Source organism: Cololabis saira, chromosome 6 (assembly GCF_033807715.1).
Source record: "Cololabis saira isolate AMF1-May2022 chromosome 6, fColSai1.1, whole genome shotgun sequence".
Lineage (NCBI taxonomy): Eukaryota > Metazoa > Chordata > Actinopteri > Beloniformes > Belonidae > Cololabis > Cololabis saira.
Genome location: NC_084592.1, coordinates 49,783,720 through 49,802,227, shown reverse-complemented (window position 1 = coordinate 49,802,227; position 18,508 = coordinate 49,783,720). Strand labels below are relative to the sequence as shown.

At 43.9% G+C, this 18,508-nt stretch overlaps 1 protein-coding gene across 5 annotated transcripts in view; it reads right to left on the bottom strand.

The window, feature by feature from the left end:
* Positions 1-18,508, bottom strand: part of LOC133446240 (NACHT, LRR and PYD domains-containing protein 12-like) — a 77,036-nt gene that overhangs the window by 42,471 nt on the left and 16,057 nt on the right. For 4 of the 5 annotated variants that reach the window (XR_009782816.1, XR_009782815.1, XM_061724229.1 and 1 more), the window contains exons 4-8: positions 17,785-17,849; positions 15,899-17,693; positions 15,246-15,422; positions 12,181-12,354; positions 5,415-5,597 (exon numbers count right to left, since the gene is read on the bottom strand). Coding sequence is in view for 3 of the 5 variants with exons in the window: in XM_061724229.1 (XP_061580213.1) it covers positions 5,415-5,597; positions 12,181-12,354; positions 15,246-15,422; positions 15,899-17,693; positions 17,785-17,849 (2,394 nt within the window). In the remaining 2 variants the exon portion in view is untranslated. The remainder of the gene's footprint in view (positions 1-5,414; positions 5,598-12,180; positions 12,355-15,245; positions 15,423-15,898; positions 17,694-17,784; positions 17,850-18,508) is intronic. The other variant, XM_061724230.1, reaches the window with a different exon arrangement.

The window sequence follows — 18,508 nt, the reverse complement described above, 5'->3', positions numbered from 1 at the left end:
CAAAACAGTGATGCATTAATTTTCCAAGAAAATGAACGCTCTGCGGGCCTAAGAGGCTGCATTTCCAGAGTGACCGGAGCGTGATCTGAAAGGACAATAGACCCAATGCCAGATTGAGTTATTAAATGGGTTAGGGATTCGGATATAAATATATAATCAATTCGTGAGAATGATAAGTGAGGTGGCGAATAAAACGTGTAATTTTTTTTATTAGGATTCATATATCTCCAACCATCTATCAGATTAAATGTTTCAAGAATGTTTTGTAGTGCTCTGCCAGATTTTGATTGATCTTTATGAGGGGGGTCCCTATCCAGAAAGGGCGAGAGAGAACAGTTGAGATCACCTCCAATTATTATATTTGAACAGTCCATTTCAGCAATTTTTCCGAGTAGGAAGGCAAAAAAGTCTCCGTCATATACATTTGGAGCATAAACATTTCCAAGTAGTACTGATTCTCCATATAATTCTCCTTTTACCAGAACTATCCTTCCCTCTGCATCTTTAAAACTTTCTTTAGCTGTAAATGGCAACGATTTATGAACTAATATAATTGCACCCCTTTTGTTTGTAGAGTAAGATGTAAAAAATATCTGCCCGACCCATTCCCTGAGATACTTTTTGTGCTCCTCCTCATTCAAATGGGTTTCTTGGAGGAAGGCAACCTGGATGTTTTCCTTTTTAAGATAGTTTAGAACAGCCTTCCTTTTGACAACGTTATTGGAGCCCTTGATATTCCATGTACAAAACCTAATATTCATATTTAATTAACCTTATATCCTGCTGCATAGTCTTGTTTACCTTATAACATTTTGATCTGCTTTTAACAAGAAATCCTGCCTGGACAAAAACAAAAAACCAAAAACACAAGAACAATCCGAGCAAAAAAGAACTAAAAACAAAAACCTTTTCATACTCTAACTATACCAGTAGAGCTGGGGGGGCAAAAGATGCAGAGCGAAAGAGAAAAGAAAAAAAAAAAAAAAAAAAAACAAACCTAATATATATCAGGTCTCCTCATCTGGATTATATTCCAGCCATAATACCAGCATGACGCCGACTATGTAGAAAACAGTAGTGAACGAAAGATAAAGTAAACTGAAAAATACCTGTGTACAAGTATCCTTAAATTTAAGATGAACAAAATTGTCTTAATGTTACCGACTGCTCACTGAGCGTTGTGCATACCGTTCTTTAGGATATTTATTGTGTTTACCTGGTCACAGGTAAAATGATAAAGTCACTGCGTAGCAGGGAGCGTCTTCAGGTAGTTGTTAATTTCCTTCATTGTGGAAAGGGAGATCGGTTTTCCATTTGGAGGGAGAACCCTAATCACAGCTGGATACGCAAATGCGTATTTGATCCCCGCCTCCCGGAGCCTTCTGCGCGCGTCTGCAGATTCTTGCCTCCGCTTTACAACTTCTGCAGAAAAGTCCTGGTAAAAAGACACTACCTGACCATCCACCATGACTCTGCCCTTGTTTCTCGCCGCGGTTAAGATCCTCTGTCTGTCAGTGTAGTCGTGAAGCCTCAGCAGGACGGCGCGGGGACTCTGTCTGCCGGCGGCTCCCGCTGGCGGTCCCACCCGGTGCGCTCGTTCTATCTTCAGCCGCTCCCCTTGCATGTCCACGTTCAAGATCTCAGGAATCCACGCAGCAAAAAACGCGGGTGCGTTTTTGCCTTCAGTGCCTTCTTTCAGTCCAATGATCCTGACGTTTTGTCGTCGACTCTGGTTCTCATAATTCTCCAGCTTTTCCATCATGGTTTTAAGCGTTGACTCCACCGATGTAAGCCGTGGCGCACACGCCGCTGCGTTATCCTCCAGGTCGGAGACTCGTTGTTCCACCGTCTCCAGTCTGCCCACCAGCTTGTCTAACTTTTCAGACATCTCTGTGACTGGTTTCAGGATATCAGCGAATTTAGTGTCCAGCATCTTCTCAATATTGCGTGTCACCTGTTGAACCACTGTGCCTTCGGTAGTGATGCCGGCGGAGTCTTCTCCGGGCTCGGTGCAGGATTCAGGCTCTGTATCATCGCCTGGGTTAGCTGCCGCTTCGCTAGCCGTCGACCTGATGCTCTTTTTCCTATTTTCTCTTTTTATGGGCATAGTGAAAAAGTTTTCCAACGACATGTTCCACGTCTATGTCGATTTAACCCTCCTGTTATGTTCCGGGTCAAATTGACCCGTTTTAAAGTTTGAAGATCTGGGAAAAATAGTTAAAAGTATTTTTTCAGTATGAAACTTCTTCTGCTTGCCTTAATTAGTGTAATCAACATATAATATGAAAATGGTTCATCTCACATATTTGCAACCCCCCCCTGCATGATTATATAACATAGATACTGTTCGGGTCAGTTTGACCCGGCAGTCAATCTGGAGGTGAAAGAGTGTCAGAAATGTCAGACTATTTCTTTCTTTGCAACTGTAGCCCCTTTCACACAGCCAGTTCGAGGCGGGAACGTTGCGCCTTTAAGCCGCCTCGCTGTTCTGTGTGAAAGTCACGGAGGCGGAATGGGGGGGCCAAGTGGCCCCACCAATAAGCCGGCAGCGGAGGTAGTCACAGAGCCGAAACGGGGTCTGTGTGAATGACACAGCCGGCATGCCGGCATGCCACTAGACGCTGACGCTGTCGTCACGCCTCTGATTGCGGAACGCCGGCATGCTGTGTGAATTTACAGACGGGAGCGGCGTTATGCCGGTGTTGTATGGTTCTGTGTGAACCAACAAAGGCGGCGTATTGGCAGGACTTCTTTACACCAATATTGCGGAATCTCTGTGTGAAAGGGGCTAGAGAGACATGTTTCACCCCAATCTCTCTCTCTCTCTCACACACACACACACACAGGTGCTACAAACATTCAGGTTTTCGTGGGAAAAATCCACACACACACAGACACACACACACACACACACACACACACACACACACACACACACACACACACACACACACACACACACACACACACACACACACACACACACACACACACACACACACACACACACACACACACACACACACACACACACACACACACACACACACACACACACAGGATGTTCTCGCGGGAAAACTCCAGCCACACTCACTGGACACTCAACAGGGGAGGGGCAAAACATATAAAAGATTCTCTGCATGGGAATCCTACCAACATTACACTCAAAAACATGTCAAAAAATGGTGAAATACAGTGGTCGTCATCCCCAAATGTGCGTCAGGCAAAACTGTCTGCAGAAAACATAATAAAGACAGTGCCAGGGCCCACTAGGATGGCAGTGACTCGTGTGACTGACATCAAGTCAGCTTTTGAGCTGGTCATGCCAGATTCAATAAAGAAAATAATTCTGGAAATGACCAATCTAGAAGGGAGGCGTGTGTTGGGGGAGAAGTGGAAGGAGCTGGACAAAACACATTTCGATGCGTATTTGGGGGTCCTCATCCTGGCTGGTCTATAAGTCGAAGGATGAATCGACAGCCAGTCTTTGGGATGCTGAGACGGGCAGGGCTATATTTCGAGCGACAATGTCTCTGGAAACTTTTCACATTTTCTCCAGAGTAATCCGGTTTGATAATCGAGAGACAAGGGCTGGTAGATGGGAGAGAGACAAGCTGGCAGCTATTAGGACATTGTGGGACAAGTGGGTAGAGCAACTTCCACTACTCTATAACCCAGGCCCTAATATCACAGTGGATGAAAGGCTGGTGGCATTCAGAGGTCGCTGCCCATTTAGGCAATACATGCCTTCCAAACCAGCTAAATATGGCATCAAAATCTGGGCAGCATGTGATGCAAACTATTGTGTTTTATATGTCGGTCTTTCAAAAGTAATAAAGTGGTGAAACATTAAAAAAAAAAGTTTAAACATGTATTTTTTATGAAAAACGAGTGAATCATATAATAATTGAACCATTACCTGTCAGAGGTAAGGAACACCATTGCACTAAATATTGATAGAATAGTTAGTAATGGAGTTAGTAATGACATATTAACAATGTTTGTTTGGATTTTTTTGGTTTCTGACATCTTTTGGGTATTTAAACATGCACCGGGTCAAATTGACCCGGGAACAGCATTGATGTACCTGAGAAACGAACATAACAGGAGGGTTAAAGATGGTTTAACCACAGTTTGAGCATCGGGAAAAACCAGAGATATTGTTTAATTTAAATCCAGCGAGGAGACCAAAAGCAGCACGTCTATCCTCCTCGGTGCATCACGTGACCCCCACCCTTGACTGTTCTGAAGAAACCTCATGTACATGAACAAACTGGAACCTGTCAGATAGGTATGATTTAAACCAACATAGAGCTGTCCCTTTAATCCCAACAACATGCTCTAACCTGTGCAGTAAAATGCTGATCTACAGTGTCAAAAGCAGCCCTGAGGTCCAGTAGAACCAGTATGGACACTAATCCCTTATCTGAGGTCCAGTAGAACCAGTATGGACACTAATCCCTTACCTGAGGTCCAGTAGAACCAGTATGGACACTAATCCCTTATCTGAGGTCCAGTAGAACCAGTATGGACACTAATCCCTTATCTGAGGTCCAGTAGAACCAGTATGGACACTAATCCCTTATCTGAGGTCCAGTAGAACCAGTATGGACACTAATCCCTTATCTGAGGTCCAGTAGAACCAGTATGGACACTAATCCCTTATCTGAGGCCATAAGGAGGTCATTCGTGACTCGAACCAGTGCTGTCTCTGTGCTATGATGCATTCTGAACCCTGACTGAAAGACTTCAAACAGATCATTTCTATACAAATAGTCACATAACTGGCTTGAGAATCCTGGAAGAAGAAGTGAGAGTGAACTGTTTAAACCTGGCCTGAATAACAAAAGGACATAAAAGGAGTTGAAGGAAGCTATGCACTTTATTTTATTTTTTTATGTTTATTGGTTTTATTTAGTTTTCTAATCAAAAGATTCTAAGGGAGGCTTTGTTACAGCTGTTACAGCACTTTATTATTTATATAATAGACTAGCATGTTCTATAAGTGTGTTCAATTTAATTGTTTTCCCTCTTGAAAGTGTTTATACATGTTACATTTACATAATATTCTAGTGTTGTATTGTCATTTAAATTAGATTTAACTGTTTAACTGCCCAATGCAAGCAGACTTTGTTTCATTTACTATGATAATGCTCATGTTCAGACTGTCTGTACAGTCATGAAAGTTCAATGCTATTATAGCACTTTAAACTTTAAATCAAAGTATTTGGTTTTTTCATATAAAACATATACATTTCTATGAATTTTAGAAGTTTTGGGGAATCCCCTTTTTGGGCGCTCGCGCGGCTGAAATCAGGACGTTCCTTATTTCTATTTCTGAAAGGTGGCGACCCTAGTGTCAACACAACTTTCACATCAGATTCATCTGAACACAAAACTAAAACATGTCTGACCTCAGAGTCTCCAGTCTGCAGTCTGGACTCTCCAGAAATCCACTCAGATGTTTCACTCCTGAATCCTGCAGCTGGTTCCAGCTCAGGTCCAGATGTTTCAGAAGTTTCAGGTGGGAGGGGTTGGACTTCAGAGCTGAGACCAGAGAAGAACAGCTGATCTCTGACAACAAGCAGCCCTCCAACCTGAATGAAGAAGAAACAGCTGATCACTTCTGTAACCGTGTTGAAATAAATGTTTCAGAAAACATATTTGTGTAAATAAGTTCATAGTTAAATAGCTTTGAAGTTGTAATGTTAAGAAGTCCTTGACCAGCAATAATGTTTTGATATTGTTCACTAAGTGATGTTATTAAGGTTAATGTCACTGAAAATGCTGGACTGCTGAGACAAAAAGTGTGTAAAACAGAAAGGTAGTGGTTTTCTTGTTAGTCTGTAGACTCTTATCGTGCATGGAAAAAGTCTAGTCTATAAAAAAGCCCTTTATCATTGAACCTGGTATCGTTTTCAATGTCAGGTTCAATGATCACACTAATTTACTTTTTCTTAAGGCCTTTGCGTTAAAATTTTTTGATTTGGTAAAATTGAAAACTGCACTAATTATGTATAAAGCTAAAAACTATCTTCTTCCATGTTTAATTCAAAAATTATTTCATGACAGGGAAGGTTGTAATAGTTGGGTCATCTATAGCAGTTCTGTGACCGTGGAGAGCGAAGGTTGGTTTCTCACTGGATTTGTCATCTATAAAGGTTAAATAAGAAATTGAGCCGGGTGCCCCTCGCAAAAATGTGGGGAAAATTTGTGAGAGCCCTAAATCCAAAATGGCTACCGACAGCCGAGCTGGAAATTAGATTTTTAATGGTTTGGCCCACAGTGCTGCATAATACATGGTTTCTGAGACTATTTGGCCAAGAAATTCATAAATGATGATAATTTATTGATTTGACCCATTTTTGACCCTCAAATTCAAGATGGCCGCCAATTTTTGGCTCTTTAAATGTCCATTTTTCAAAATTGTCATAGAGCCTTAATATTAGGCTCAAATTAAAGCTCTGCTCATACTGAGTTCAGTTATGGATAGTAAAATAACAAGCAGACTACACAGAAGTCAAAAAGATCAAGGTTTGTGGTTGATGAGAAACAAACTTTGCTGATGTCCTATGTTTTCCATTAGTTAGCTGAACTGTGTTGATCAATAGGTCCCATCATTTCATTATGAACCAGAAAATTATTTTATACTTCTCAGTAGCATAAAATATCTCTAAAGTTGTCTTCTGCAGTGATTCAACAAAAAATACCTCACTCCCAATCAGTTAGCCCCACATCCATGTGATGTGTGAGCACGCTCTCTCTTTAAGGTTTAAATTTCCACACGCTCATGTCACTGGAAAATTCCTTGCTGCATTGAGACACTTTGTTTGAGGTAAGTTCTTTATACTCAACATTATTCACTAGTCCAAAGAGAATTGTATCGTTATGAATGTATGACAGCAAAGAGATAATGTTATGTGCAGAAGTTATCATTGATCATTAGCGTTAGCTAAGTTAGGTAATTTGATTATTTGCCAATGCTCTCTTCGCTGTCAGATGAAAAAATGGCATTTTTCAACAGTCACTTCACCCAGTCAATGACAGGGCTACCTTACTCCTGTCAGCCACTCGACCTTTGGATAGAAACAACTATGAATCTGAACTCGAAGCTAAAGCAAGGATGGATTCAGTCTGCAGAATGAGAACCAACTGTTCTCAACAACAAGAAATGCAAACAACGTTGCAAGGGTGAAGTCTGCTGTGAAGCGGAGCCTCAAGTGCCAGCGCCGCCATAGGAAGCATGTTGAATGCCAGCCAGCAAGGATGGAGAAGGATGAGCAGGCAGTTCAGGACCTGCAGCCATGCATGAGAGATTTTGAAGCTGATCCCTTTGACATCTCTTCACTAACACTGAGGTCGCTACAGTCTGGCCTGGTTGCCTCACCAGAGTTAGTGCATGACGTAAAGACTGCACTTCCAGATGGCCAAGCTCAGGTGGAAACCTTCCTGCAAGAGTGAGTGTTCACAAAGATCAAGCCTCTCACTGCAACCATCCACAGCAATAAGAGGCGAAATTTCGCTGGAGAAATGATATGTACACCATCTGGTGCTCATATGAAGGTTGCCCATATGGAGAGATCGGGGCTGGCAGCCCTAGTGGATCTTGCAGAGGGATCAGTAATGATCCAACTTGAGTCAGCCCTTGAGAGGAGAGTGACTGAGGAGTGCCTTTCACTCTGCAATGCAGATGGGTCAATGCGCAAGACTGTGACCACGTTAGCCTTGTGGACATGGGGCTGATTTGGCGGCTTGCCACCCCCACACCTGAAGGCCGTGAGTCTCGGAAGCGGGACGGTTCAGAGTACATCTGGGGTGACTACTTGGATAAAATCTGTGCTATGATCTTCTCACGCCACGCCAATGCATACCTCATCATCCTCGATAATGACAAGTATGACCTTCCCTTCAGCATCAAGGATGATGAGCACATTTCCAGATGGAGCTCTCTCCCCATTTCGCTCATGGGTAGAATAGCCACTATTAAAATGATGGTTTTACCAAAAGTAAATTATTTTTTCTCAATGATACCATGCAAACCCCCTCTTTCCTGGTTTAAATCGTTGGACTCATATGTATCAAAATTTCTGTGGAAAAATAAAACTCCACGTATTAGTTTAAAGACATTGCAAAAATCCAAAGAATATGGAGGTTTAGAATTACCTAATTTTCAGTATTACTTCATAGCCAGTAAGTTACAGTATATTGTAAAATGGTCAAAAGATCATCCTTTAGATAGTCAATGGCTGGACTCAGAGCAAGTGTTTTGTAATGAACTAGAAATCTCAGAGTTACCATTCATTAGTCAAAGTATCAAACGTCATCAATGTTTCAAAAGCATTAATATTAGCACAACTTTATCAGCTTGGTGGGAATTTCTTAAAATAGCTAAAATTTCACTTTTTCCATGTGACCGTACACCCATATGGAACAACCCAGACATCGTGAAAAATGATAAAAAGATGGTTAACTTCGTTCAATGGAGGGATCAAGGAATACGGTATTTACAGCACGTAATTGTAGGAGGACAGTTTGTACCTTTCAATACACTTATTGTTCAATACGGAGTTAGCAGGAATACATTTTTAGAGTATCAACAACTTAAGGCAATAATAAATAAAACATACAAAATTAGCCAATTAGATTTACAACTTCCCGCTAAGATAATAGATTTATTGAATCTAAGCACTTTAAAGTTGTTATCAAAACTCTACAGGTTAGTGTCTAAACTGGACGATTCAGTCTCTCTCCCGATCTCCAAGTGGGAGGCGGATCTCTCTCTGAATACTGACCAGTTTTCTTGGTCACAAATATGCTTAAATACTTTTACTATGACTAAAAACCCAAACCTACAACTTATACAGTACAAAGTTCTTCATAGAATACATTATACTGGACAAAGGATGTTCCAGATGGGCTTTGTCACCTCTAATATCTGTTCACAGTGCACAGAGAACACCCCAGATAATTATATGCATGCTTTATGGTTCTGCACACCAGTACAGAGGTTCTGGAAGGAGATTTGTGAGGATTTATCCACATGGATCAACCACAGAATCCCAGTGTGCCCCACGGTATGTATATTAGGCTACCTGGGAGACACTCAAATAGATCCTAATTGGACACACCGGGTTCTCACTGCCTTATGTATCGCAAAGAAAACCATTCTAGTAAATTGGAAACAAAAATCCAGTTTATGTATCAACCATTTTAGGAATCTTTTATCAGATCATATTAGTAGTGAGATAATGTCTGCCTCCACTGAACAACACTCGGCTGAATTGCACTCTCTGTGGTCCCCGATTATTGGCTTCGTTACCTAGTGGGGGCGGGGGGGTGGTGATCTCGTAGCCCTTGGGGTTGGGGGTCGGCTTGGGGGGTCTGGGGCGCGGGCCTCTGGTGGCCCCTGGGGGGCGGTGGGGGCCTTGGGGGCCTATGGGGGGGGTTGCCTCATGGCGGTGGGGGGGGTGGCTGGGGAGGGCTCGGGCGGTGGGCTGTGGCTTGGGCGTCTCCGGGCCTCCCGGGGGGGGCTGGGCCGTGGACGTGGGGGTCCCACCCGGAGGGCCCGACCCTGCCTGGGTGGGGGGTGGCTGTCTGCACTGGGGGGGCATTGCTGCCTTGGTCCTCCGTCGCTGGGCGGGGCCAAGTGCCCCTGCGGATGTGGGGACTCCGTGACCCTTGGGGTGTCCGCCGGGGTGGCCTCGGGGGGCAAAATAGACACTGCACATTCAACACTTAATAAATACATTTGACAAGGACACGTAGTTCGGGAGGGGGGGGGGTCGGTGTCAATCGATACTTGGCCCTCCCCCCTCCCTGTTTTTATGGCATTAATCACACGCACTCAACACCAGGGGCGGGAGGGGGTCCCACATCACCCGCGTTCCCTCACCGGCCTGGGCCTCGGACGGGTGGGTCGGGTTACCCGGGCCTGGCGGGGCCCGCCGTGCAGCCTGGGGTGCCTTCTGGCGGTGCTGGACACCCCCGGGGAGGGGGAAACGGTGCGTGATTGTATGTCTGTGTCGGTGAGAATGCGGTATGGAAGGGTCCTGCCATGGAGGATTTGAGCCTCCATTGGCAGGACATCAAAAACTTAATAATTTATCAATATTATATTATACAAAGATGGTTATTATTATTATGATTATTAGTATTATTATTAGTATTATTATTAGTATTATTATTAGTATTATTATGTATAGTATATTATATTATTATTAGTATAGGTATCGGATAGGTGAATGGATGAATGAATGGGATGCCTGGGTCTGGGGCCCTCCGTTGTCGGGCCTGCGCGGGTGTCGCCTTGTTGGGGGGTTCCCTCTCTCCGGGCCCGTCTCCGGTCCCCCCCGCTGCCTCTACGGCGGGGCGCCCCTCTGGTCTTGGAGGGCCACTTTCGTGGGGGACGGGTGCGCCTGCCCGCGTCGGCGGCCGGGGCGGCTCTGTCTCTCCGGGCAGGCTGGCCCCCTGCCGGGTGGGGGTCGTTGGCCTGAAGGGTGAGGGCCTCCTGGCCGCGTGTCCGTGTTAATAAAAAGTAACTCCAAACTACAGAATCTTCTGTCTCCCTTCTTTCATTGGTTCGACCCCAGACATCTGATGACCTCTGTGAAAGTTGTAATTTTACTATCCATAACTGAACTCAGTATGAGCAGAGCTTTAATTTGAGCCTAATATTAAGGCTCCATGACGATTTTGAAAAATGGACATTTAAAGAGTCAAAAATTTGTGGCCATCTTGAATTTGAAGGTGAAAAATAGGTCAAATCAATAAATTTACATCATTTATGAATTTCTTGACCCAAATATTCTCAGAAACCATGTATTATGCAGCACTGTGGGCCAAACCATTAAAAAGCTAATTTCCAGCTTGGCTGTCAGTAGCTATTTTGGATTTAGGGCTCTCACAAATTTTCCCCACATTTTTGCGAGGGGCACCCCGGCTCAATTTCTTATTTAGCCTTTATAGATGACAAATCCAGTGAGAAACCAACCTTCGCTCTCCACGGTCACGGAACTGCTAAAGATGACCCAACTATAAACGGTATGACTTAAGAGGAAAACTTAAGTTGCAACAACAAAGTGTAAGTTCAACTCTTAAAAGTATGTGTGTTTCTGTTGGAGGGTTTATTCTGTGGAACAGTTTAGCTGATGGAATTAAACTTAGTCAAAGTGTCGGTCAATTTAAAAGTAAGTACAGAAAAGCAGTCTTTGTAATATATAAAAGGGAAGGGGAGATAAACTGATGTAAAGAAATGAAATGATTGAGGGGAAGAGGGGTTAAGGGAGTAACTTTGTGTTGTGGTTGTCTTTGTTATATGTGTGTTGGCGGGGGATGGAAAATGTTTCTGTTCAGCGCTGTAGCCAGGCTGACAAAGAGACAACTGTGTTGAGCCGAGATTCCTGTAGCTCTCAGTAGTGACGACTTTATGAGCTTCTTTAGCAGTAAAATATCAGGATCAGAGTAGAAATCAACCAGGACCACCCGGTAGCTGCTGTGGGCGTTTCTTCAGCTTTAGTAGTTAGTTAGTGTTAGTAAACTACTAGTTAGTGTTAGTAAACTACTAGTTAGTGTTAGTAAACTACTAGTTAGTGTTAGTAAACCTTTAGTCAGTGTTAGTAAACATCTAGCTAGTGTTTAGTAAACCTCTAGTTAGTGTTAGTAAACTACTAGTTAGTGTTAGTAAACTACTAGTTAGTGTTAGTAAACTACTAGTTAGTGTTAGTAAACCTCTAGTTAGTGTTAGTAAACCTCTAGTTAGTGTTAGTAAACCTCTAGTTAGTGTTAGTAAACTACTAGTTAGTGTTAGTAAACTACTAGTTAGTGTTAGTTAACCTTTACTTAGTGTTAGTAAACATCTAGTTAGTGTTTAGTAAACCTCTAGTTAGTGTTAGTAAACTACTAGTTAGTGTTAGTAAACTTCTATTTAGTGTTAGTAAACATCTAGTTAGTGTTAGTAAACTACTAGTTAGTGTTAGTAAACTACTAGTTAGTGTTAGTAAACTTCTATTTAGTGTTAGTAAACCTCTAGTTAGTGTCAGTAAACCTCTAGTTAGTGTTTATTAAACCTCTAGTTAGTGTTTAGTAAATCTCTAGTTAGTGTCAGTAAACCTCTAGTTAGTGTTTATTAAACCTCTAGTTAGTGTTAGTAAACCTCTAGTTGTTTTAAATCTGTGAACTCACCTCAGAGTCTCCAGTCTGCAGTCTGGACTCTCCAGAAATCCACTCAGATGTTTCACTCCTGAATCCTGCAGCTGGTTCAGACTCAGGTCCAGATGTTTCAGGTGGGAGGGGTTGGACTTCAGAGCTGAGACCAGATAAGAACAGCTGATCTCTGACAACCTGCAGTCCTGCAATCTGAACAAAAAGCAAGTTCTTTAAATATCAACTTTGTCATCAGGTTCATGTGGGTCATCACTGGTATCTGGACTTTATAAAACAGGTTTAAAATCCTATTATATCCATGATGTTGGTTCCTGGTTGTTCCTCTGGCACATTCACCTTTTAATGAACATCCTGGAGTTTTCTGCTAGAATAGAACAGATTAGAACAGAATAGAATAGAATAGAATAGAATAGAATAGAATAGAATAGAATAGAATAGAATAGAATAGAATAGAATAGAATAGAATAAAATAGAGTTTACTGGCATTTGTACAAGTTAAAAACAGCTACCTAGGAAGTATTATGCCTGTCCCAGAGTCCCGGGGGGCTCATTGTTCTGAGTGAGAGAATGGGGGTTCCCTCCTTGGTGTCCAGAGCCAACAGCCTTACAGTAGCTGGTAGAATGTTGTAGAAGCTCTGTAGGTGCCGATGCTCAGGTTGTAGCCCCCCCACTGGAGGGTGGTGTCAGTCCCTGAGGGGGCTCTGTGCTGGTTGTCGGTCTGCACGCCTTCCAGTCACCTTAAGGATTATCTCTGTTTTCTTTGCTGCCCTCTGTCACCTTTGGGTCTCCTGTTTTTGGGTTCTGTAATCTCACCTCATGAAATAATCCAGCTGTTTTAAAACTAGTTCAGCTTCAGGAAACTGCAGACTAAAAACACAAGAAAGTAAAAAGTACTTATCAAACATGTTCTCTGACCTGATGTACTGGGATTCAGACCTGTGACACTCACTTCAGTTGCTATGAAGAGTCTGGAGAAGCTGGTCCTCCGACAGCTCAACTCTGTGCTGCCAGACACCGTTGACCTCTTCAGTTTGCCTACCGCTCCAACAGATCAGTGGACGATGCGGTGGCATTGGCCCTCAATTCTGCAACACCAGGGGCCTCATGTACAAAACGTGCGGCGCACGAAAAACGTGCGTACGCCACTTTCTACGCTCACGGTCAGATGTTCAAAAAGTGATTTGAACGTAGAAAGTTGCGGTCCTTCACGCACACATCATGTCTGGTGTACGCACTTTTCTGAGGTTTTGTCCGTTGGCGACACTCACTGGTGATGCAGTGAAGTGCAGAATATGAGGAAACGTGACGTCATCAATAAGTTCAGGACCACGTGAAGGACACGACAGTCCCCACATCACCAGATAAGTTACACAAGAGTGGACCTGGAGCTGGACCTGGACCTGGACCTGGACCTGGACCTGGACCTGGACCTGGACCTGGACCTGGACCTGGACCAGGACCTGGACCTGGACCTGGACCTGGACCTGGACCTGGACCTGGACCTGGACCTGGACCTGGACCTGGACCTGGACCTGGTCCTGGTCCTGGACCTGGACCTGGACCTGGACCTGGACCTGGACCTGGACCTGGAGCTGCAACAATCTCACAATCAACCACATGATCTGAACAAACAACTAAAGGAGCTCAACGATGGAACCAGCAAATCCTGATGGAGCTTTGGCTCCGTTAGAGGAACCTGCTGATGATCAGATCACACCGACCTGCTGGTCCAGGACTAAGACTGGACCATCAGCTGGTTTAGTCTGGACCTGCTGGTCCAGGACTAAGACTGGACCATCAGCTGGTTTAGTCTATGGGGAGACAATGATCTGGTTCTGAACCTGGACAGAACAAAAGAAGCCAGCAGCTCTGGTGAAGAAAGCTCAGCAACTCAGGGTCCTCAGCTATACAAGGACATTGTATACCGGTTTATATATTTTTGTATTATATGTACATTGTTGTTATTGCAATATATGTTGATTGTTGTTATATAGTTATTTATCCTTTTGTTATTTATGTGTATTTCTGACTTGCCTAACTTTGAGAGAACGCAAAAGAATTCCAATGTACGGGTACTGTCTGGTGCAAATGCTAATAAACCTCTATTGTATTCTATTCTATTCCATTCTATTATTTTCTATTCTATTCTATTTGTCTACTATATTTTATTCTTCTACTATATTCTATTCTATTCTATTTTTATTCTATTCTATTTTATCATTTTAGTATTTTATTTAATTTTACTTTATACCACGGTCTGTGTGAATACTGGATTCTGATTGGCTGGCAGGTGGAGGTTAAAAGTGATAATCTCCATCTAGAAAACAAGTTTGGTCAAATTGCCTGATAACTTTAACATCATTATGATGGATCAACCGCCAGGTGGTAACCACGGCAACGGAGATTCAGGTGGTAACCACGGCAACGGAGATTCAGGTGGTAACCACGGCAACAGAGATTCAGAGAAGAACAATTTTGATGACTGGGATGCAGAAGAGGAGTGAAAAGAAACTATCGGAGTGGAGCTGAGCGGACTAGAATATCTCCCGTTACCAAGGAAACGAACTAGAATATCTCCCGTTACCAAGGAAACGGACTAGAATATCTCCCGTTACCAAGGAAACGGACTAGAGTATCTCCCGTTACCAAGGAAACAGAGTTCTGGCTTGTTAAAAAACATTGTATCTTACCAGGTTCCAACGGCTGCGAATGATAGATTAAATAGTCGCTCAGCTGTGGCTGGTTATAAAACTAATGGTTTACACTGAAAACACATTAAAGCATGAATAACTGATTTAATATTTAGGTTTTTGGTAAGTGACCGTGGTATAAGCGGATAATGTTCTTCCAGGTGACATTAACATAAATATATGGACGACGTGGGGGCAAACCGCCCTGTGTCGTCCATATATTTCTGATAATGTTCACCTCGTCGGGCATTATCCCTTACATATTCTATTCTCTTCTATTTTTATTTTTGTATTTTATTCTATTCTATTCTGTTAGAGACAGAACCTTTAGAGACAGTTACATATCTGGAGGATGATAAGTGGATAAATGTGTAAACTTCTCCATGAACTGACCTCAGAGTCTCCAGTCTACAGTTTGGACTCTCCAGTCCACCAGACAGAACCTTCACTCCTGAATCCTGCAGTTTCTGGTTCTTACTCAGGTCCAGTTCTGTCAGATGGGAGGGGTTGGACTTCAGAGCGGACGCAACAACTTCACATTCAGTCTCTGAGAGTTCAGAACCAACCAATCTGTGATGAGAGAAAACATGATGTCAGTTGTAATAAAGTCTGATTTAAAGCCAGACTGACCCACAGGAGTTACAGGACGGTGCAGGAGATCACAGAACCAGAGTAACTAATATTAAAGTCACGTACCAAGTACAACTGTGTCCACATAAAACTATTGTAGGTTTACAGCTCTGAGCCGTTTAAACGTGTAAACTTCTTCAATAATCTCAATGAAAATGTCTGATGTGATGAGTTCTCTGTAAAACTGTCAGTAAGTTCACATCAACAAAACTCCCCGGTGGTTCTGATGTTTCATCTTTCTCCGTTACATAGATTCATCTCTGAGCAGCAGAAACATCAACTAGATCAAGTGTTTGAAACATGAACCAGAATAAAACAAACACATCCGACTTCAAAAGTTTTCATTTTCAAGATCAAAACCAGATTTGAAGAAGTGAACTGCTAACTGATGGTGTTATTGATCCATCTGGACTCACCGAGCCTTTCTGCAGTTCCTCACAGCTGGAATCAGTCTCCGTCGACCCCCTGGTTTTGTCTTGTACTTGCTCAGGTCCAACTCATCCAGAACCTCCTCCGACATCTGCAGCATGCAGGCCAGAGCTGAACACTGGATCTCAGAGAGTTCCTGCTCTGATCTGTTCTCTGACTTCAGGAACTCTTGGATCTGCTGATGAACTGAGAGGTCGTTCATCTCCACCAGACACTGGAACATGTTGATGCTTCTGTCAGGAGAGATTCTCTCAGTGTTCATCTCCTTCAGGTTGTTGATGACTCTCTGGATGGTTTCTGGATCGTTCTCCGTCTGGTCCAGCAGAACTCCTAACAGTCTTTGGTTGGACTCCACACAAAGACCATGAAGGAAGCGGACAAACAGGTCCAGGTGGCCATTTTTACTCTTCAGGGATTTCTCCATGACTGTCTTCAGGAACTCATCCAGAGATGAGTATATGTAGTAGTCATCTCCCAGGAAGTTCTTCAGCACATCTGTGTTTCTGGTGGACCAACAGTGGAGCAGGTAGACTGCAGCCAGGAACTCCTGGATGCTCAGATGAACAAAGCAGTAGACGGGTTTCTGGAAGACCTCACACTCTCTCCTGAAGATCTGGGTACAAACTCCTGAGTACACCGAGGCCTCTGGGACATCAAGACCACACTGCTCCAGGTCTTCTTGGTAGAACATGATGTTTCCTTTCTCCAGATGTTCCAACGCCAGCCTCCCCAGCTTCAGGAGAAGGTCCCTGTCGGCCTCCGTCAGCTCCTGTGGACTCGTCTCATGTCCCTCCTGGTACTTGTTCTTCTTCCTCTTCATCTGGACCAGCAGGAAGTGGGAGAACATGTCAGTCAGGGTCTTGGGCAGCTCTCCTCTCTGCTCTGTGGTCGACATGTGGTCCAGAACTGTAGCAGTGATCCAGCAGAAGACCGGGAGTTGACACATGATGTGGAGGGTTCTGGATGTCTTCATGTGGGAGACGATGCTGCTGGACCGCTCTTCATCCCTGAACCTCCTCCTGAAGTATTCCTCCTTCTGGCCGTCGGTGAAGCCTCGTACTTCTGTCAGCCTGTCCACGTGTTTGTGAGGGATCTGATTGGCTGCTGCAGGTCTGGAAGTGATCCAGATGAGAGCTGAGGGAAGCAGGTTCCCCTGGATGAGGTTGGTCAGCAGCACGTTGACCCATGAGCTCTGTGTGACGTCAGACACCACCGGACCGTTGTTGAAGTCCAGGGAACGTCTGCTTTCATCCAGGCCGTCAAAGATGAACAACGGTTTCCCGGCAGCCAGCTGCTCTGCTGTGAGCTTCTGGAACGATGGATGGAAAACCCGGATCAGCCTGAGAAGACTGAGCTGCTCATCTCTGATCAGGTGCAGCTCCCTGAACGAGAGCAGAATCACCACGGTGACGTCTTGGTTCTCCCAGCCCTCGGCCCAGTCCAGAGAGAACTTCTGAACCGAGAAGGTTTTCCCAGCGCCAGCGACGCCGTTGGTCAGAACCACTCTGATGGCTCCACGTTGGTCAGGTAAGGCTTTAAAGATGTCCTGGCACCTGATTGGAGCGTCATGGTGGCTCTTCATCCTGGAAGCTGTCTCCAGCTGCCTCACCTCATGTTGGGTATCAACCTCTTCACTCAGTCCCTCTGTGATGAAGAGCTCCGTGTAGATCCTGTTGAGGGGGGTTCTACTTCCTGTTTCATCAGTTCCTTCAGTCACATGTTCACATCTGCTCCTCAGACTGGTCTTATGTTCATCTAGGACCTGCTGCAGACCAGCATCTGCTGAAAGACAAGAAGAACTCTGAAACTACAGAACAAAAGTCTTTCCAGTTGTCAGAAATGATTCCATCAGCAGACAGAAGTTCAGTCTTACCTGGTACAGTTCTGCTCTGACTGGACGGCTGCTCCTCCACACCAACTCCTCTCCTCTTCCTCCCTCTGTGAACACATGTCTTCATCACTAAAGTCATTTCTGACTGTTGTAGAAAAACATCCAGATGAGTCAACAGTGTCCAGAAGCTCAGGTGGTCTCAGAGAGTAAAAGTGCGGCTGCTTTTCTGTTTGAATTCAACCTCCAGACGGGAATAAAACTGATGCTTCTGGAAGAGCACATTCATTTATTTATGTGTATATGTTTTACATTCATAAGTTTATGTGGAAGAAAGATAAACACCAGGAAAAAAAAGGAAAACCAGTTTGCCCGGGCGAGATATTAGGATCCAGGATCAGTTTCCCTTTTCTTCTTCCACATATTCTTTAAGCGTTTTTTCATCCGTTAATGCGGCCCGGACCGTAACGTGCTCCCAGACATGGCAGACATCAACACGTGCGTCTCCATCGTGCCTTCCATGGCTGTTACTTTTCTCTGTCATAGTGTTACCGTGGCAATGCTAGACGGCAGAAAGCTCAGCCGTACTTTATCACAGAGGCATCATTCAAACGTTAAAAAACTCTTTAGATATTATTTTTGAGTTTGTACATTCCTCCCCTTTAATCAATTAAGAAGAAACTGCAGATTTTCCTTGTCTTGGTTTTTCCAGCCTCATAAAGGATGGATTTTCCATCTTCTGCCACTTGGACCGTGATCTGACAAAAGC